The 23047-nt window shown below is 38.0% G+C and overlaps 1 protein-coding gene across 1 annotated transcript in view; it reads right to left on the bottom strand.

Moving 5' to 3' along the window:
• The window catches only part of LOC122792861 (peroxidasin homolog), a 1756079-nt gene that overhangs the window by 1005564 nt on the left and 727468 nt on the right, over positions 1 to 23047 (bottom strand). Inside the window, exon 2 of the mRNA XM_044060419.1 lies at positions 9110 to 9181. Within this exon, the coding sequence (XP_043916354.1) occupies positions 9110 to 9181 (72 nt within the window). The remainder of the gene's footprint in view (positions 1 to 9109; positions 9182 to 23047) is intronic.

The following is a 23047-nucleotide window of genomic DNA, read 5'->3' as shown; positions in this document are numbered from 1 at the left end:
GTTTGTATGTTAACTCTGCTGGGCCAATAGTCTTGTAGATTAATTCACAGTTGTGGCAGAGTTGTATACTAGTACCAGATTTGTGCTTTAATAATTTATTATTACATTGTTTTCCATAAACAATGTTACTGGTAAATGTCTGCCTAGTTTGTTGCCTTAAACTGTAGTAGAAGTTCAATAGTGAGAGAATTGTCTCTTCTCCAGTTTGCGCTTGAGTACTTTTATATTCTGCTTATCATTTGCCTGTTTGCATTATGTGTCTGCCCAATCCTCCACTAATACATTAAGCTAAAATTTCTGTAAGCGCTCCAATATTGCCTTAATTTGATTGCTGGCCTCTGTAGCTAACCTTCTTTTTCCTTGAACATTTCTTAACCCTCCCACCCATCTGCTGTTGTTGTTTTATAAGGCTTTGTCTCTGCCCTCCAACCCTTATGATTATCTGAATTCCAAAGTCCCTTCCTCTCCTCATTCATTGCTATTGACTGTTGTATATACTATTTATATACTCTTCAAATTATTTTCCATAAACCCATGATACTGAGTGCCCACCCAGCAAACCAGTAATTTTCTTGAGTAAACCTCTTTTGCTGCATGATGTCTACTGCTCACTTTAATGGAGCTCAGCAAAACTTGTAGTCCAAGCCTGAATTCTAGAACTGCATTTTTTTATATCCAGTGCCATCCAGGGAAAGTTAAGTACCTTTGATTGTTAAATTGCACTTAAGTTATTTTGCATGATCACTTTTGTTTACTGCTTGTATGTGTGCATTTCATTGAATTTTTTGTAAAAATAAAATTGCTCTTCCCCTCACTGTTGCTGTCTTGGCATTACCATCATCAATGGATTTCCAGATACTGTATTGAAATTACCTTCGGTAAGGGATTTCTGGCTAGTTGTTTAAGTGATTTGTGTTAGCATCACACGGGTGGGTCTCTTCTACTGTGTTTTTACATCAAGAGTATTGGGTTTATTCATCTTGTGGCAGGAGGTGCTTGCCTGGTCTATCTGTGTTGCAAAATGCACAAAAGGACTCATATTGTAATCATTTCATTGGCCACAGGGCTTATTATTTAGTTTTCTATTTTTCTTTTTCCTGTGTTGCTATAAATTTTGCATATTTACATGGGTTAGCACTACTTTGTACAGTAGCAAACATACAGAAAGCAAATTTTCTCTATAACAGTCCATAAAACTGCAACATGCAAAGCAGTAATATAGTGAAAATACCTTGTGCGCCAACAAGCTTAGACCACCTAGTTGAGCCTCATGTGCCAATACCTACAGATTTAATAGAATTCAGTATTGTGTAAGCATTAATGTTAGCAGAATTTAGCACTGTTTAACTTAATCTGCCCCAATAAAGTGACCTTATTAGTCTGCACAAACAAGACACCCTTAATAGCTGTCTAATCCCAATACACTACCCTCTTGCAGCTCACAAATCCAAGGACTAGACAGTATGGCTATGCAATTTCCTATCTTTCTTGCAGCTAGCTATTTACTGACAACCACTTAATCCTTAAAGAATTAGACATAGTATGCAAGAGGTGTAATTACACAATACTCACTGGAGGCTAAACTCTCTCATACAAGTCCACATCAGGTTGTTAAAACCACACATACACAACACCCACTTCACATAGCACACAACATACACATATAATAACATATGCTGAGGTACTTAAAAGCAATCTTCCTAAACAACAAAGATCACTTAGACTACCCACGGTTAAAACGATGCCTCAGCAAGCCCATAGGCACTCAGAAAAAACAATCACCTAATATCACACATACTGTCACTCTCAGTGGATCCCCAAATACTAAGCCCCTAAGGCAAGCAAATACTTCCCAGGACTCTCATCATAGGGGACTCCATTTTATGATTTACTGATGCTCCTCTAACCAGGCTGAGCAAGGAGAAGATAACTGTTAGTTGCTTACCTGGGGCCCTGATCCACTAAATCACACATGCACTCAAGTCATTACATCACAGATACCAGTATGATTCCATCATAGTTCATATAGGTATAAATATCCTGAGATGTACCGCCCAGACTATATTAAGACAGATATTATGGAGTTTTCATACTTTGCATCTGAGGTTGGTATGAGCTTGGCACTGGACAGCATATCATCACAGACAATAATCCCACAATATAAGCAAAAAATTGTTGATTTCAACAACTGGCTGCCTCTCAGATATCATTCTAAGGGGATCCAATATTCATCAGCTTAGGAGGACATAGTCAACAGACCACAACACTTTGCCAGGGATGGTCTGAAGCTTTCCCCTATATACTTTTGAATACTGCATAAGGCTTTGTCTGCTACTATAGTGCCTTTTTTAGGCAATACCAGATTCACAAACCTACTTACACAGCAAAATCAACTTAACATAACCTCAAGGTATTACTGCTTATTGCCAGGAGCTTAAATAAAAAGCTGCACACCCTCCAAACCCTCATCAGTCTCGAGAATATGCATATTTGTGCAGTTACCTAGACATGGTTTAAAGCTGCAGTGAGTACACTGGCAATGCAAGGTTTCAGTGCCTTACACACTTTCAGACCAGTAGCTGCACAGGAAAGGGCTAACGGTAGAGGTGTCTCAATATACATGAATAATAAGCAAACTTCTGGGATGGTAAAACAGGATGACATGTTGGAGTTCCTCCATCTCTAGATCATCATAAACAAAATCTAGTACCATATTGTAGCTAACTATAGGCTACCCTCCATGTCCCAAAAAACTCACAATGCATACTTGGACCTATTGGAGGAACTTATCATCCAGCTTTATCACCCTACTCATGAGAGATGTTAATTATCTCTCTATAGACTGGAAATCCTGCACAGCTTCTAATGTACAGGCACAGAAATTTCTGAACTTTGTAAATACAAAATAGTGAATATTTCCACTAGAGGCTGCAGTTTCCTGGACCTTGTGCTCATAAATATGGGAGAACACTGCACCCCCCCCAAATGTCTTATCCTTCCTGGTAAGATCCAACCATAAAGCTGTCTCCTTCAAAATCAAAATCAACTCCATAATCCCATTAAAACCAGTAACATTTAAGAACTGTTCCAAGGCAAATCACTTGTTAATAAGTGACGCTTTATCAAAATTCATTGCTTCTCCAAAGCCCAAGAACACACTGGCCTATGTTGAATTGTTCTAAGAAACTCTGTACAGCCATGTCAATGGCTGCATAGAGACTGTTGTACAAGTAAGCACAGAACTAACCCCAGAAATAAACTGCCCTTGTGGCATCCCAAATTAAACAGGATATACAACAAAAGGAAAAAAAAACTACGGCAAAAATCAGGAAGTGTAATTCCCATAAAGATGAAAACTCTCTCATCAAAGTAAATAGGCAACTAAAACAGCCAATCAGCTAATTAACTCAAGCAAAGCCAACTTTGAGGTTAAAATATCCTGCCACATGAAAGATAACCACAAGACCTTCGAAAGTTATGTCAGAAACCTCAAGGGCAGTAGAAAGCAATGTGTTGAACTGGTGGTTAATGGTGTCACATGCACCGAGCCTGTCGATACAGTGAATCTGTTAGCAGACAAATTATGTTCCAACTTTACCCCATCTCATACCCAACCCCCCCCCAAATAACACTCTCAAACAGAACCCCTACAAATATAACTAGGGAGAATATACTGGCTGCACTTACTAAAGCCAAGAACGCAAGCTCAGTGGGCCCCATTAACATCCCAGGATGCCTCCTGAATAGTCTGAAATATGACTTATCAGTGGTGAGGCCACCTCCACAAAGAGATTGGTCATGAATTCAGTAGTCCATGGCTCTGTGCTAGGCCCACTCCTCTTTGATATCTACTTCTCAGATGTCAAAGCCAATGTCAAAGACCAATTTCGCAGATGATTGCAAACTGGAAGCATCCATTGAATTCCCTGAAGATGACAGCACTCTTCATGATAGTCTAATACAGACAAATACTTGGTCCCATGGCCATGGCTTAAAACTCAATACAAAGAAATGCATTATAGTACCACCACCCTGGGTAACTGTGTCATCGATAAAACACCCTCACAATTTTATCCGCTAGTCAGTGTCTGGGAATTATGTAGATAGTAACCTAGCCTTCAACCAACAAGTGTCCAAGGTAGCAAGAGAATACTTCCATGTTGTTCAACTTATAAGCAAAGGCATGGCATCTAGAGCCAGACGAGTCATAATACGATTGCACCCGACCCTCCTCAGTCCCATCATTAAGTATAATGCCCCCTTCAGTATGTATCGGACCAGACACATGCAGCAACTGGAACATCCACAAAGGTTCTTTACAAAAATAATACAGGGAATAATCACAATGTCCTAACTGATCACTTCAAAGCCCTGTCTCTTTACTCAGTATCATACAGACTTCTGAGAGGTAATCTTTACTTGGCATACAAGGCATCCCTGCACCCTGTTTTAATGAATCTTTTTCACTTCCACAAAACAAATAGCATCACAACTGCTAGTTTAAAGTACCTAAATTTTGCTTGCAACATAAACAGAACATATTGGACAGACAGATATGTTTCTCAGAGAATTCCTATTCTCTGGAATAGGGTCCCCATCCATGTGAAGCAGAGTTTCTCCCTTTCCCTTGGATGATGGACAGAGGCAGTCTGTAAATCACCCCTATAAATCAAATTTGTGGGGTACATTGGCGCTGCATGGCTAGGCTTTTAAAGGCCATACTGATCGTTAACCTAGTATATACCTATGAAGCTATGAACCTATATTATAAATTTTGGGATAATGTGTGGTTTGTTAGAGATATTCAGGGCTACATATATGGGCTGTAAAAATTAACTATGTGACTGTAGTTAGATGGACAGAGAGATAGATATGGATATATAGATAGACGGATATAGATAAAGAGATTACCGACAACTGGTCGAAAACTCTAGTTGTTGAATGGAAAAAAAAGAAGTTGGTATAGCTGGTTGAAAATTAGCTGATCAAACTTTCTGTTCAAAATCACAATGTGGAGGGGGATCAGGGAATTTGCACATTCCCCACTGTAGTGTAATCTTGCAATTGGTATATATAATTAAGTGAATGTGGGGGGTATGGGAGGCTTGTCCCCCTGCAAAAAAATAATGTTTTTCTTTTGTTCTGTTTAATTTTTGATAGGCATTTAGTTGCCATTCAATATAGTAAATATTCAATATATGGATACACATACAAAAATTAAAACTGTGACATATGTAATATATATATATATATATATATATATATATATATATATATATATATATATAAGATATATAAGAGATGCTTTATTTGAAGTGTTTAACTTTTTTTTTCAATCCTTGTTTTAAATTCGGTCATAATTATAATTCAGGAAAAACATTTTGGAAAATTTGTTTGCAAAGTTTAAGCTATGCTCAGGGAAGAAATTCCTCTTTTTCCAGGAAGTAACATTGGCTCTTGATCATCCACTTAAGCTACGGCCAATACTGGGAGGTGGGATTTTACTTTAATATCTCTCTCTCTGAAAAGAATGGATCTGGTGTGAAGTGCTTCCCTTACTTGTTATCTATGTTAGCATATGCATAGCTGTTAAACACTCATGATACAGCGATTACTCAGAGTCCAGTGTTAATCTTCACATTCACATGATCTCTGACTGAGGTTACTGTGTTTTCCACATGTCCACAGGTTTTCTTCCAGATGCTTTAGTCTTGTCCCACACCTTAACAACATATTGCTTGGGTAATCATCAGATCTAATAAACCTGATCCTCCATTTGCACTCTTTCTCAGCTCTCTCTTATAAATCATCCCTTGCTACAGAAGATTAATACATTTAACACACTGATGCCATTAATAACAATAGTTACATAACAAACTCATTCCAGTTTTTCAGTATTTAAGACATATTTGTATACTTTTACTTTTAAATATACTCTTATTAGCAGTAAATGGACTGACAAACCATATTTTAATATAAGGAAATCACTAAAAATACAAAAATAAACTTTGCCTTCTTTGAGACACATTTTATACTGACGTAATCTTTTAATACGCAGACAATTTTGTTGACTGTGTTAGAACCGATGCTCATTCAAGGTTACCTTGGAGTAACTGTATTGTGAGTAAGGAACCCCTCCATTCAACATTGACTGCTGGTGTTTGTTGCATACAAAATAAACTTTAATGTATAAATGCAGAGTTATGAATTACTGGTGCCATGTGCAGAATGGTTATCACTGCTAAAAAAGCATCACAACATCCAATGAATCTGTAGACGTAAGGAATGTTCTCATAGTGTAGTAATTAAGTACGGATGAGCTAGTACGGTAGCAGCAGTGGAATTAGCTCAATATTATCTGAAATGATGCATGCAGTTACCATGACTTGGCTATGAAGTAAATATCTATGGTAATAGTTTTAAGATCTGTTCAAATAAAGTAGCCTTTCACAGAAGAAAAAACAAGCATAGACATACATTAGCTAGGCAGCTCACTGACTGCATTCAGAGAAGATGTGCCAGACCTTAAGTTTGAGTCAAAGAGTGATACAATCAGTGGAATGAAGATTTAAGCACCACTTTCAAAAGGAGGCAGTTGCATTGGCATTTGTTCAACCATAAATCCAATGCCTTGAATTAAATGGGAGCCCTTTGATGCTCTTTGCATTCCGACTACACACTTGTGCATACATAGCTTTAGCGCCCATCATTACACAAATAATTTGTATTTATGGGATTCAGTATTATTATCAGGTAAATTACTGCATGGCCAACTTTAAAAATAAGTTCCCATTAATTCAAAATGTGTTGCACGAGCAGAACAGTGAACTAAACACATCAAGTTGACAGTAAATTGCTTTAGCATTTATATTGCTTCGTCATTTTCCATAATAAATGTCATGTATGTGTGTTCATGACAAAACAGCCTTGATTATGAATATAAATATTTCTGAATATGGAGCACAGATAACTGAAAACAAGGATAACTGAAAACAAGGATGGAGAAGCGAGCATTGCAATTCTATAAGCACAACATATTTTAAACATGGTTAGTTTAATTTTATTTGTCTTCCACAGTAGAGCACTGATCTTCATGTTCCTTTTTCAGATTCAGCCCCGGAGCAGTGTTTGATTAGGTTGCTCAGAGTCACATGATTAGGCAATGGAGGCTAAGGAAATCAAACCTTGTACCACTGGACTACAGGAAACAGCGTTGTTGTTGTCTCTTTCGGCTTTTCCCTGTTAGGGGTCGCCACAGCGAAACTCCAGTCCGCTAATGATTGGTAGTTGATTTTTACGTGCCGAGTTACCAGCCCTGATGCACAACCTTCAACGAAGGTACGCCCATTCATGCATCTCTCCACGCAGAAGACGCTCTAGTTGATAATCGAACCGGACAACTTCTTATTGTGAGGCGACAACGCTACCGCAGCACCACCACCAGTTCCTTAATCCTCTAACTGCCAGGTAAAGAGAAGGAACTTGGGTATCAACAGAAAACTGAAGGATTCCTTTTAATATGCAATAATAATGTTTATGGATGTTGCAGGTTAATAATAATCCATTTCAGTTTTTGTAGTGATGGCCTGTTAATGTAGTCCAATGGTTTTATATCTCAGCCAGAAATAAAATATATCTCAGCAGTTCTGTTCACAAGAACAGAATGCTATCAATTCATTTGGTACACTTTTGCAAAATAGTAAACAATGTTTAGCTGGTAGAAGGACTGATGTTCTTCCATGTTTGTTTTTTAATTGTTTTTGTCACAGCTACCATAGCATGAATAATAGTCTGCTCTGAGTTTTAAGTACACTCTGTAGTAAAGATTTTTAGGTATTTTGATAACATAAAAGCAGAATATCAAAGAAGCTGTTTTCAGTGCTGGGCATTCATAACCCATGTGTTGCTCACTGCTTGAGGTAGAAAAAGAACATCTCAGTACTGATCCAGCCTCGTATTAGCCATTTTGACAAGCTTGTTCTACATGAGGAAAATATGTTATATAAGCTCTGGGAAAAACCTTTACAATTTGGTAGCATTACTATGGTAAGGAGTAGAAAGGATGATCATTTTAGTATGTAATACTACAAGTTATAGGAATGTATTGAATACATAATACATTATTTTCAGTGTAGTATTTCAGATATTAATGAGGGCTACAGGTCTGATGAGCAAAATAAGATTTATGTCATAATCATTTAAACATTTTGAAATGTCAACCACTTTGGAAGCAATGTAAATGTTTCATACTTATTTATTTATGTCTGTATTTATTTATTTATTTTATTTTATTTTTTTATTTGGCATTTGTTTACTAGGAAATTCCGACTGGGCATGAATCCTATTTTCAGTGGAGGCCCGGGGAGAAAAGCTTCAACATGCATAGTTCAATTAAAAAGCTGCGTAATATTATCAAATATGAAGTGCACTAACAAACAGTAGAATTGACATATAGGATAAATAAAGTCAGATCACAAAATCATACAATGAATATTAAACAACAGTCTTAGGATATTGAACATCTAGTAAAGTACAATCAGTAGTGATAACCAATGGTAAAAATGTTATGCATTTTAAGTTTGGGCAAAAGACTAAGAGAAAGGAAAGAGATTTTGCAGTTGGGGAGATTAGGAAATCCAGTTAAAGTAGTGAGCTATTGGAGAAGTAACTGGTGCTTCGGCTAATAAGAGAAGGGAGTAAAGGAAAGGGGGGAAAGTATTTATTTATTTATTAATATTTGTTTACCGGGGCAAAGCACTGATCAATATTGATGAATTTCAAGCTCGGCCTGGGTGAAATACAAAACATTTCACAAATTAAATTAAAAAAAAAAAAAAAAGAAATATAAGCAATAACAGAGTAGCTCAGACTAATTACACAGAAAAACTGTCTGTAAACTTCTAGTGAACAAACTCAGTGCTATGAACAATCGAACAATCAAGCAGAGCATAATGTAAAATATATACAGGTTACTAAGGAATAACAAATCATGTATAGTACTTACAAAATCATGCATGTATAAACCAAATGCAGCATTAACATTGTGCAATCAGATTCAAAATACTGTGATGTCATGTGATTGGAAAAGAGATTATGTATTCAAACTTACAGTGTGTTCAAATTAGTCAGCTTCTTGAAAGATCCAGACTGGAGATCTCTGATACGATTAAAACGTAAGTCTCTGCAAAATGAAATGATGCAGTTAGTAAAATGTTGTCATTGCATTTATTGTTAACTCATCTGTTCACCACCTTACATTAAAATACATATCATTGCACTAAAGAAAACAGTATAAACTGTATAACGTTTGTTTTTCAAAAAGGAGCTGAAGTGCTTCTATTGCATCCCAGTGCAAAATCTTAAGAGTGAAGAATAATCAATAAATGAATCATATTGGAGATTACTTTATCAAGTGGACATTTCCGTGACTATGCACTCCTTTAAAGGTCATGTTTTGATTAGCTAATTCACTTAAACCTGACGATATTACATTAAATTCATTGTCTGTCTTTAATGTTTTACTGTGGCCACAACAGACCTCTTTGGAAAGTAAAAGTGAAGCAACCATCAGGAGAACAAGAAACAGTGTCTGATTAAACAACTAGGTGATCACACCTTGGCCACATTTGCCACATTTGCTCAGAAGTGTAAAAAGAAATATTCTCTATGCAGCATTTTGCCATAACATGGACACACCATCTGACAGGCACTATCACTGCTATAAAACAAGATTAAAATACTACAAAATATGGAAAATATATAAAGGACAAGCTTACTGGCCAACAGATTAATTGCCAACATTACCCCTCTCCCCCAGAGGACCAATCACAGTACCAGAAGAATCCCACGCACCCAGCATTACTGCAGCACAGGTTAAAGCTGTATTGTCCAAGGCCAAGAATACAGCTTCCATGGGACCCAATAATATCCATGGCTGTGTTCTACATGAACTACAAAGTGAACTGGCACCACATCTGTGTACCCTGTTCAGTCACAGCCTCACCTTGAGCTTTGTCCCTACCAAATGGTGCACTGCTACAGTCATCCCTTTCCATAAAGGGGGAGTGACTACAGACCCTGGGAATTATCACCCCATTACCCTGATGAACCTGATATGTAAAGCTATGGAGCACATCATTGTGGACCTGATCAACAAAGATATAGGAAATCTCCAAACTCTAGACCCTTGCAATTTGCCTTTGTGAAGGGGAGATCATGCCTTCTCAACCTGGTTGACTTCTTTGAGTCAGTCACCAGGGCTGTGGATGAAGATAAGGCAGTGCATACAGCCTACATTGATCTGGCCAAGGCCTTTGATACCATTCCTCACTCGGGAATTATTGATAAACTCAACAAACTAGGCATCAACCCCTATATCATTAGGTGGGTTACAAATTGGCTCACAGATAGAACACACGATGTGCAAGTAGTGGACTCCCAAGTCAGACTGCTGACCAGTCACGAGTGGAGTCCCACAGGGATTGGTCCTGGGTCCTCTCCTGTTCGGCATCTACTTCTCAGATGTCCAGGCCAACACAAAGGGACTCTGGCTGAACAGGTTTGCAGACAACAGCAAGCTGGGAGCCATTATTAACTCCCCAAGTGATACAGACATCCTACTGAAAGGCCTCACTGAGACCAATGACTGGTGTCGAAACCATGGCTTTAAGCTTTATGCAAAAAAAAAAAGAGTCATCATCCTGTTTGGTAAAAACTCAATTCCCACTATTTATCACATCGATGGGAGTCCACTGAGCACTGAAGGTGTTATACGAGATCTAGGGATGCAGGTTGACAGCAAACTCTCCTTCGACCACCACATTGCCACTGTGGTCAGAAAGTCCTTCTATGTGGCACATCTCATTAACAAGTGTTTTGCATCCAGGAAGAAAGAGGCCATTATCTTTCTGTACTCTTCCCTCATTAGACCAATCATTAAGTATAATGCCCCATTTGGCATGTACCTCACTAGACATCTCCAATAGCGGAAGATGCCACAGACGTACCTCATGAAGAGGATCCTAGGCATTAAACACATGTCCTATATGAGCAGATTCAAAAGACTCCAGCTATTCCCTGTCTCATATTGCCTACTTAGAGGCAATCTCTGCTTGACGTGCAAAGTCATGTCCGACTCAGCTCTGTTAGAAATACTACATCTAAAGAAATCCCAATCCCTCTGCACCACACGCTCCAGAGACCTCAACCTCATTACCACAATCAATAGAACATGCTGGAAAGACAGGTTCATAACCCAGAGACTGCCCATGCTCTGGAATAGACTTCCCATACATGCCAAGCAGAGTACCTTGCTGTCCCTCTTCAAGAGAAATCTTAATGAGTGGATGGGTAATAGAAGGTTCACCCCGGGGATCACTCCAGTGGCTCTACTTGATAAAGACACTGGGAATTAATGTTGGGTGGCACGATGCCAAGGCACTTCTATGTGCTAGGCTTGTAAAGGCTCCAGTGCCATTAGCCTAGTACACACCTATGAACCTATGAACCTATGAAGTCCTTTTGGAAAGTATTTATTTTTAATACATTCTGTTAAATATAAATTTTCAATTTGGAGACTATGCACCTTGTTCAACTTCAGTTCAAAGGTGTTAAGCACGTCCTGAAAGTTTTTGTATGTTGGTGTAATCTCCTGGCCAGAAAACCTTACTCCTTGTTGAGCCATCCTTGGAAATCCATAGTTTGAAAAAAACAAGAATTCCTGGTGTGCTGAAAGATCAAGCCATTGTCAATGTTGTTAGTCAACACCTCCATCATTTACTGGTCCATTAAGTTAAATTCATTAGATGAACCATAGCCTCAGAGGTGGAATAGCCAACCCGAGTGCTATCTGTAGGAGCCGAAGAGTTTAAGAACTGGTTCAGAGTGGTTTGCATGGAATTGCATTTTTGCATTAATAATGCAAACAATTGAGTAAGGTCTCCCTGTGAGTGATAGGGTACCAGCCCATTATCCGTTACAGAACCAAATTCGATCTCCATACTTGGTGGGCTCACACCTGGATAATCCACTGAAATGGTGGATTCCAAGCACAGTATGGCACTGCCACACTGAACCAGAATCAAGAAGAAACAATCAGCATGTAATTGTGGAGCCATTTAAAACCAAAAACCAAGAAGGCCTCACTTAGTGTTGAACTCCCACACCACCAATATATTGTACATTCCAGCCAAAGTACAACTTGCCAGTGGGTTGAAATAAACTTTTAAAAGCACAACCAGAGGCCAGGATAAAAAGTCAACCACTTTTATTCATCCAGAATAGTAGCTAAAGTGTATGTGAACAAAATAAAAAAAAAGTTTCAATAGTGTGGTTAAGGTCTTTCATCCCTAATTGCTAAGACTTCATCAGAACCATTGAATAATAAAAACCATGCTGCTTAAATACAAGTTCAAGAGTCATATGATAAAGCAATTCAAAAGTCATGTGACCTAAATCAAATCCTCCTTAATTAAGTAACAAGTCTAACTAAACATGAAATCTTTTTAAATAATTAAATAGTTCCATTGAAAAATAGATGCTTTGGAAATAATCAATTTTGAAATCATGTGTTTGTTAAAAAATAAATACAATACAATCTTTTACAACATTAGCGGTTATAAAAAATTGTGCAATTATAAAAAAGTTAGATTAAAGTTGAGCTGCTCGAAGTTTGAGCACTGCATTAATTGAGATCAGCTTGTTTAAACCTGGTTGTTCCGATACATTCAGTCTAAGCTGCCATGTCAACTCCCTGAGTTCCGATGTATTCAATCTAAGCTGCCAAGTCAACTCCCTAAGTTCTATCCTGGTTTCCTAAGACCCTCCACAAATGTTTTTGGGAACCACTTAACACCAATCCAAAATTAAACTTAGAGAAATTTGAGTAGGTCAAAGAGTGTCTTAACAAAGAATTTTTATTGTTGCACTTAGTTATGGCATAATTATGCTCATAAATTCTTGTACGGAAATCTCTCCCTTTTACCCACATAAAAACTAAGGAAGCCAGAACATAATGCAATATAAATTACCCCTTTTTTGCTACAGTTCCTATTAGTTAGAGGAATAATGTGTCCAAATGTTCATACTGTGATTTCTCTCTGTTCTAACATATAGTTGCAGTGGTTGCAAGCACTACATTTTCTTGTACCAGTGTGGGATTTCATGTTAACAGTGTACATTTGATGTTCCAAAAAATTTTTTTTAGGTTCCAACACATTTTATATACAATACCAGGGGTGTTACCAAATGTTTTAAAAATGTGTTTGTCTACCTTGAAGATGTTCCATTTCCTTCTAATAATATTTCTCACATCTCTAGTGTGTGGACCATATGTTAACACTAAACTATTGGCATACAAGGTTTTGTCGACAAGACTGTTGGCTGCAAGTATATATGCAACGTTATCTCATTCTGAACCTTAAAGGGGATTGAACCTGACCCCCCCCCCCCCCACCAGTTGCTTATAAGTTCTTCCTGAATGGTGTTTAATAAGTCTAAGGGTTATCCCCTCTCCAAAAACATACTTTTCATATAGTGGACCTCATTGTTAAAATGTTAAAGTCCAAACACATTCCCACAGCTCGAGCTAGTTGTCCTTTGTAGATGTTTCTCTTAACATGTCTAAAGTGAAACTATTAAACTCCAAGTAGCTGTTAGAACAGGTGTCCTTTCTATAAATTCTAGAACCAAAAATCTCATTCCCTTTGTCCTTGAAAATTGTAACATCTAAATAATTAATGTTATCTGATGAGTGGTGATGAGTAAATTTTTAAAAAGAAGTGGAGTTGTTAAGGTGTACTAAGAACTCTTCCATAAAGTCAGGTAAATCTTTTCAGATAATAAAAATTTCATCCAGGTAACAGAGGTATATGTGCCAATGCTCTTTGTAAATGGAATTGAGAACAACTGAATTTCCCAGCTGTAAAGGACTGAATTGGTGTATATGAGTACACAATTAGCCCCCTCTGTTACTCTGGTGATCTGGTGAAAGTATTCTCCTTCAAAAGTGAAAAAAATATTAGATAAAATAACCCATAACAATCATAACAAAGTTGATGATACTATTCTTCAGTGAAGTCAATTCTTTAAGTTCTGCATGAAAAAGTTCCAACCCTAATTGATGTGGGATGCTGCTAAATAAGTCAATGACATCTACTGTGAAAAAACTGTAGGATGTACTATAGGAAGACTGTTTTATTTTGGTCAGGAAATCCCATGAGTCTTTCAATATATACTCAAATGAAAGCACAGAGTTTTTGACAAAATAGTCAATAAAAAATGTCAATGGGTAGGTTTTGAGATTTTTTTCTACAATAATCCAATAGTACGGGGGTGGCTGGTGTGTACAATACATTGGTGTTGTAGGAGTTCAACACCATGTGAGCCCTTCTTGTTTCAAACAGCTGCACGATCACATGCTGTTTGTTTCTTCCAGTATTTCCAGAAGGCCTTATAGGTCATGCATTCTTCATACTACTTAGAAGGCAGCTTAGGATATTCTCTGGACCTGTAGATGCAGTGTTCTTGGCCTCAGAGACAGTACTGAAGACCTGTTTCCTAGTGACAGTAGCAGGAATTATATTTCATGGTATTTCCTGAGAGAAGGCTAATGGGAAGAATGGGGTAAAGTTAGAGCTAAACATGTCTGTCGTTACGTTTTATTGTATCTTCTGGCTCAGTATAGGTGGTTCCATTAACAATGAACTCTGCACACAATTGTGCATCATCTTTAAGGTCACAGACATAACTAAAACATGCCTTGTGTTTTTTCTTTGCCTGGGAGGCCAAATTTACCTCAAATTTGGCTTTGGTAGACATTATTCATCCTCTGAGTTTTTTGTTTAGTTCAAAGAGAGTGTGTTGATCTTGTTGGTTGCTACACCTAATTTTTCCATTGATTTTCTTCTTTTTGACATACAGACTATTGATGATGTGATTTCACCAAGGTGGCTTTTTTTTGAGTTACCTCTATGCATCTACTAACATACTTGTATAGGGTTTCTATGAACAGTTTCACATAGGCAACAGTGTTGTCAGGGTTTAGTGGAGCTTGAAATTTTGTCAGGTTATCATGTAATAGTAGAAAGTTAGCTGTAGAGTTGTTCCTGAATATTCTGGGGTAAGCTGGGGTTCTAGGTTTTATTTTTACTTCAAAGGAGACCGTTTTGTAGTCTGACCTTACTAGAAAGGGCATTATAGGAAATAAACAAAAAGGATGGCTCTAAACCAAGGTACACTCAAGTTGAAAAAGTAGCTATACACTTTTACACTTTTATAATTATACATCTGCTTATGTATTTACTTTTTTATTGACATAATCTTTTTAAACATTTACATATCTTTATATAATTATTTTTATAAATTCAATCAGAGTGGTTATAACTAAAATATTCATATATTTATACAGTTTAATATTCATATATTCTTCACATTTAATTGTATTCTGACTATTTTGGTGCTTTTTTGATACTAATTATTTATTATTTAATTTATTTTAACATTATTTTACCAGGATAAATCCAACTGGACACAAAGTGCCCACTTTCAGTGGAGTCCTGGGGAGAAAAGCTCCAAGGAAGTTAACAGAGTACCTACATGGTCTAGATAACAATAAAAAAAAAACTGGTGTACAAGGTAAGAGAAACAAAGAAGTACAAGTTTAATTTTGTAAAACAATAAAATACTCAAACAATAAGATACTCGGGAGTAGAACCCCTATTTGCAATATTTACAAAAAAAAGTACATATCAGGTGAGTATATCAGGTGAGAATATAGTGTATGCAATGGAGGCATACAGCGGGTCACTTATATGAAGTAGTGGGTCTTCAAGGGGGTTTTTGCAGTTACAAAGAGGGTTAGCATAGAGGTGTGAATTAAGAAGGCCCTTGAAGGTGCTTGTGTGACTTTGTAGCCTGAGTTCAGGTGGGAGGGTGTTTCATACTTTAGCAACATCATAAGAGAATAGGGCCTCCCCAGCACTGTTATTGCATGGGTTGATTTCAATCAGGTTTCTGTTACATGAACGTAGTTCCTTTTTGGGGTTGTGAAAGTTTAGTATGTCAGGTAGGGCAGGGCTCTTCCTCAGATGAAAAAGAATTTGATGGGCTATGATCAGTTGGTGGTAACGTAAGAGGTTTGGAAATTCTAACCAGTGAAGTTTAATTAGGGATTGGCAGTGGTGTGAATGTGATCTATTATTGGCAGCAAAGCTAGCTATTTTATTGTAGCATATGGAGAGTTTTGTTAATGTTGGTGAGGACTGGAGAGGCATATAGTAGTGTTGATAAGAGATGAGGTCTGGCCATTGTTGTTCTAGTTTCAGTAGTTAGGAATAGTATGCAACGATATAGGCAACCAAGTTTTTTATAGACTTTAGCAATAGTTTGGGATACGTGCTTGTTGAATTTATGTTGTTGATCAATAGTGATGCCTAAGTTACTGGGGTGATGACGGTGCTATTGATTGACATGATGGTAAGGGTGGCGGAGGAGTGATTGATTGGGTGGAATAGCAGTAGCTGTGTTTTTGGGGGTTTAGTATTAGTTGGTAGTTGTTTAGCCAGTGCTCTACCTCAGTGAAGGATTCCTGGGCTTTACTTTGTAGTAATTGGATGTTTGGTGCTGAGCAGATTAGAGTAGTGTCATTCGCATACTGGACAATGTTGGCTTTAGTGGTAGCTAGGTGGATACTATTTGTAAATATGTTGAAGAGAAGGGGACCAAGGATTGAACTTTGTGGGACACCCCATGTGACAGGAAGTGGGGGGATAGGGAGTTGCCCCATTTGACAGATTGTGACCGGTTGTTTAGGTAACTGTTAAACCATTTTAGGGTGGAGTCATTGAGGTCGAGTTCTGCTAGGCAGCTGAGGAGTTTGCTATGGGAAACTGTATCAAATGCCTTTGATAGGTCTAAGAAGGTGACAGAGACCAGCTTCCCTTGGTTCCTATGAGAGTTTATGGTATTGGAGAAGTTAATTAGAGCAGTGTTGGTGCTATGGGAAGGTCTGAATCCATGTTGGGTTTTAGTTAAAAGTTTGTTAGTTAACAGATGGGTAAGGATTTGCTGATGGAAACATTTTTCTAGAATTTTTGAGAGGGGTGATAGGATAGCAATGGGACAGTAGTTGGAGAGGTCAGTAGATGGACCTCCCTTGTGAAGAGGGATGATATATTAGGTTTTCCATAATGAAGGAACGGAATGCAAGGAGAAAGATCTGTTAATGAATAGGGAGACGGGGTAGGCGATGGCCTTGGATGCAATTTGGAGATACTGAGCTGGGAGACTGTCGGCAGCTAGGGTGGTAGGTTTGAGTTTAGCTAAGAGATTTTGAATGGTTGCAGTTGTAACTAGGTTAAAAGTGAAGGGGGTGGAGTTAGTCTGGTACTTTAAGGGTTGATGTTGGGTCATGGGTGATATAGTACTTACCAGGTTTAGTACTGAAGAGGTAAAGTAGTTATTAAAACTAGAGGCTATGTGTGGATCAGTACCTGTGATATCTGGGGGTGGTGTGGTGGCTTTACCAGGCTGGAGGATGTTGTTCATTGCAGCCCAGAATTTCTGTGGGTTGTTGTTATGTTTACTTTGTAGGGAAATATAGTAGTGTTTCTTGTCCAACCTAACCTGCTTTTTTGCTTTATTTCTGAGCTCAGCAAAGCTTTGCCTTGTTACGGGAGTTTTGTATCTTTTGCCAAGTTATCCAAGCTTTGTCTCTAGTCTTGAGAAAGATTTTTGTGGCTTTGTTTAACCAGGGGGCAGGGTTACTTCACAATCTTATAGTTTTTAGTGGGGCTAGTTGGTTTAAAATCTCTAGGAATTTGGCATTGAAGTATTCTACTGCATTATCTAGGGGAAGGGTTTTTATGGGAGCCCAGTCACAGGATATTAGGGCTTCTGAGAATTGTTCTGGAGAGAAGTTTTTTTGAGAACGGATTTGTAAGAGAGCAGGAGTGTTAGTAGATTTTATTTTGTGCCGAAGGAGAAAGGTTGGGTTATGGTCACTGAGGGAGTCAGGTAGTATTCCAGATAGGTGGGCAGTATTGGGCTGTTTAGTCAGGATCCAATCTAAGGTGGATTTACGTTTGGTGGTTTTGTCAATTCTTGTGGGTGAGTGTATGAGTTGTATGAAATTATATAGGTTTATGTGGTTCGTGGCTATGGGTGAATGTATAGTGTTCCAGTCTATGTTGACATCACCTAGGAGTAAAGTTTCTTTGGACAGGGAGTGGGAAGCCCAGTGGAGTATAGATTCTAGTGTCTTAAGGTTGTCTCCTGGTGGTATATAAATGCTGAGTAGGTTTAGTTGTTTGTGTTGGTTTAGTAGGATTTTGGTTTATAGGGTCTCGGCAGTGTTGAAATCTGGGGTTTCTTTTTGAAGGAGCTGGACTTTTAAATTGAATTTGTAAAGAAGGGTAATGCCACCTTTTCTGTGAGGTCTGTCAACTCTTAATATGTTGAAGCCTGGTGGAGTTATAGAGTTATCTTTAATGTGAGGTTTAAGCCATGTTTCTGTAATCACTATAATGTCTGGGTTGTATACAGAGATAATTCCATGTAACTGTTCTATTTCATTTATGATACTGTGAATGTTTAGGTTTAGAATGAGTAAATCAGTGGGTTTATGCTTAAATGGGTGGTTGGGGTTGGGTGTGGTATGGGTGTTATATGTTGGGCCAGGGTTGGGGTGGCTATCACCTCCTAGTAGTAGTTGGGTTGCAATGCTGGTAATGGTTTTAAGGTAAAATACAGTTAGGAAGTGGTGTTGAGGCTGGGGTATTTTTTGGATTGTGAGGTGTAATGGATGGGAGAGATGAGCTGAAACATTAAAGGGTAGAGGATAATTGGTTGTGCGTTTGCAGGTATGAAGGAAGTGTTTGTGGTGTATGGTAGGGTGGGGGATTTGATACAGTGCATAGTGTTAAGTGGATGGTGATAAGTAGTAATGAAGGAGAAGAAGTAAAGACAGATGAATAGGGAAGGCAAGAGTAATGGGATGATATGGTTGTGGGAGTGTGGTGTTGGTGACATGGTGATTGAGTTATCTGTGCTGGAAGACTGTGGATGGGTGTAGAAGGAGAGAGGTAGTATGCAGTTTCAGGCAAATTAAGTTCTCGTTCACAGTCTTTTAAATGTGGTAGTTGTTTTCAAACCCACCTTGGGAAGAAGTTGTACACAAGACCAAATAGCAAGAAAGCATGAAATTATCTAATCAAAAGAATATATATATATATATATATATATATATATATATATATATATATATATATATATATATTCATGATCCAAACAATATTTTTAGAGAAAAAAATGTTTCATGTTTCCAAAGTTTAGTAATGACAATTCTTTTTTAAAAATAGAGAACATCAAGAGCTTAATAAATCTTGTTGTGACATGTAGAATAACAAGTTGCGCAAGAACAAAGCCTATAAAAAGCTAAGACCCTTTATAGGATTCGAAAATGAAATAATACGTGTACACTAAAGCTTATTTTTCAATAACAACAGCCACATGGGCTGCCCGATAATGAAAAACATTAATAAATGCATTTACAAAATAGAAATGTTCAACAATGCAGAACACATAAGTTGCGCACGAATGTAACCAAATATGATGTCCACAGTGTGTGCATAACTCTAATGTATTATTAATGGAGCAATACAGCCAGTAGCTGAATACAAAAATCAAAATGGCTCCCCAATGGGAAAAAAGTCTTTTCCAGTAGCAATGTTCTTATAGACAAGTTGTCCATATAATGAGATTTATAAGAAACAGAAGAAATACTGTTTGTGAATCTTCAATATGTCCACATACAGCCCCTGCTATTAAAAAAAAATGAATATAAAATCCAAAAAAGCTGTAATCAGTAGATAATTCTCATACTACGATATGTTATACACTGTTTCAAATTATAAAGGCTGTGCAAAGAAAGTACCTTGGATAGGATAGCCCCAGTAAACCAAAAAGGCCAATGTATACTTTTTCTATGAAAAAATAAATGACATACCCATATCTCAATGTACCAACAGACCAATATCAAAATGAATTGTTGATGGAACAACACAACCCATATCAAATACAAAAAACAAAATGGCTACGCATTTAAAAAAGTGTCATTAACAATGATATAGTCCGGGTTATCCATGTGATGAAACATTCAGGAAACAGGAAAAATACTGTCCGTAGATCTTCAATAAGCCCATGCACAGCAACCGACTGTTCAAACAATGATTATTAGATCCAAAAAAGGTAATAATCATGTAATTTTCATACCACGATATACAGGACACTGTTACAAGTCATATAGGCAGTATACAAAAAGTACCTTAAACAGAATAGCCCCAAGACACCAATATATATATATATATATATATATATATATATATATATATATATATATATATATATTCTTGATGAAAAAATGACTGCCTGTATTTCAATGTGCCAACAGGCTAAGGTGGAATTCCAAACGAAATTGCAGCTCATGTTCAACACAGGAATAAATGGCTCCCAAATCTCCAAAACACCATTAACAATACAAGATGCCCTTCAACTCAAATTGGCTGCAATAAAATAAAGTATGCAGAACAATAATAAGCATACTAACCAAGAAGTGTCGAATCTTAGATGTAACTACAATAAATGAGTAGTAATGACCACTCAACACACCACTTTTTCCACTTAAAAAACAAACAGTTAGTAGTCAAATCCAAAAAAAGGTCCAGAAGATCACAATTATCTTACACCAAGGTTATCCAACATCTAGCCGACTGGTAGATGAACAAACATTGATGAATGGATTGATAGTCCTTTCCCCCACAGCAAAGTGTAGCAGAGTCTGGGTGATGTGATACAATTTAATTAGGGATGCATCTTGGGAGGATGTATTTAAAGGATGTTACTTACTACTGTCTTGTCTTTTGTCTGAGGAAGTACAGGTATTATCCTGTACGAAAGCACTTACTTTTATCTGCAGTATATTTTCAACTTGAGTGCACCTTGGTTTAGAGCCAACCTTTTTGTTTATTTCCTAGTTTGTTCTTGTTTTTTTATTAGAAAGGGCATTATACTAGGGTCTATATTATATAGCATAAAACCTAAAATCTCTAGCGCTTACATGATCGAATATGCAGGTACTCAAAATCACTATTGGTTCATAGGTTCATAAGTTGGTACTAGGCTATTGGCCCTATGGCCTATACAAGCCTAGCCATAACAATTCCCTGGCTATTTCTTCCCACAGTATTTACTTCCCTGGACCACTGTCTAGCAGGGTGACTGACGTGATCCCCGTGGGGTGAATTTCCTATCTCCCATCCAATCATCAAGGTTCCTTTTGAAAAGGGCCAAGGAGGCGCTCTGCTTGACATGTATGGGCAGTCTATTCCAGAGTCTGGGGAGTCTCTGGGTCAGGAACCTATCTCTCCAGCATGTTTTGTTCATTGTGATGACAAGGTTTAGATCCCTGGAGTGTGTATCTCTGACAGATTGGGATTTCTTTAAGTGTAGCATGTCCAACATCTCTGGGTTTGACATGGCCTTGTATGTTAAGCAGAGATCACCTCAGATTCCCTGGCTATTTCTTCCCACAGTATTTACTTCCCTGGACCACTGTCTAGCAGGGTGACTGACGTGATCCCCGTGGGGTGAATTTCCTGTCTCCCATCCAATCATCAAGGTTCCTTTTGAAAAGGGCCAAGGAGGCGCTCTGCTTGACATGTATGGGCAGTCTATTCCAGAGTCTGGGGAGTCTCTGGGTCAGGAACCTATCTCTCCAGCATGTTTTGTTCATTGTGATGACAAGGTTTAGATCCCTGGAGTGTGTATCTCTGACAGATTGGGATTTCTTTAAGTGTAGCATGTCCAACATCTCTGGGTTTGACATGGCCTTGTATGTTAAGCAGAGATCACCTCAGAGTAGACGATATGCAACAGAGTATAGGTGGAGTTTTTTAGACGGTCATCATAGGGCATCTGCTTTAGGCCTGTGATTCTTTTAGTGAGGTATTTCTGTGGCCTTTCCAGTTGTTACAGATGTCTTGAGAGGTACATACCAAATGGGGTGTTGTATTCTATAATGGGTCTAATTAAGGATAACGACCATGGGACAATGACCTCCTTTTTTCTGGATGAAAAGCCCTTAGTGATGAGGTGTGCCATATAGAAGGATTACCGGACTGTTGTGGCAATGTGGTTATCAAAGGTGAGATCACTGTTCACCTGTGTCCCTAAGTCTCTTATCATAGTGTTTAGTGTACTGCCACCTATGTGGTAATTCATGGGTACATGTTTCTTCCCAAAGGGGATAACTATACATTTCTTGGCATTGAGTTTGAGCCCATGGCTCTGGCACCAAACATCTGTTTCTGTAAGGCCCTTTTGTAGAATATCCACATCATTTGGGGATTCAATAATGGCTCCCAGTTTGCAGTCATCTGCAAACTTTGTTAGCCAGAGTCCCTTAGTGTTGGCCTGTACTTCAAAGAAGTAGATGCTAAACAAGAGCGGTCCCAGGACTGAACCCTGAGGTACTCCACTTTAGAGTTGGCTAGTTTTACAGTGTGGGGGGCTGTGCCCCCCACACCCCCCGCTAAATATATATTCCAACTCCAACATCTCACTATAGTGAGGAAAGCACAAATATCCCGATCTCCACTGTACTGCAATCCAAAAAAATGAATATCGAATATCTGCATTTTCGCTCATGTGAGCAGTCGAGATTTTAAGTTTTCAATGATCTAAAGTAGACCCATATACTAGGGGGTGGGCAGTTCTCTCCCATAGTATTGAGGACCAAATCCATTATGTTTGTGCCCATGGTCAGCTTACTCACCATCCGATCCAGAGAGCTTAAGTTTACAAATTTCAGGAATGTTGTCATATATAATTCCCCATTAATAGTGGGTAATTAAAATCACCCATGAATATGGTATTTGTTTGAATGGTGAGTTTCCAGTAAGCTTAAATATGTGTTGTGGGCTTCCTGGGTCATAGACAGGGACCCATACCTTGCAAAGAAGTGGTATGTGAATTTGCCTATGGTGATTTAAAT

This window comes from Protopterus annectens, chromosome 2.part0 (genome assembly GCF_019279795.1).
Source record: "Protopterus annectens isolate FY-2018-M chromosome 2.part0, PAN1.0, whole genome shotgun sequence".
Taxonomy (NCBI): Eukaryota; Metazoa; Chordata; order Ceratodontiformes; family Protopteridae; genus Protopterus; species Protopterus annectens.
Note: the sequence above shows the minus strand (reverse complement) of the source record. Positions and strands in the feature narration are given on the sequence as shown.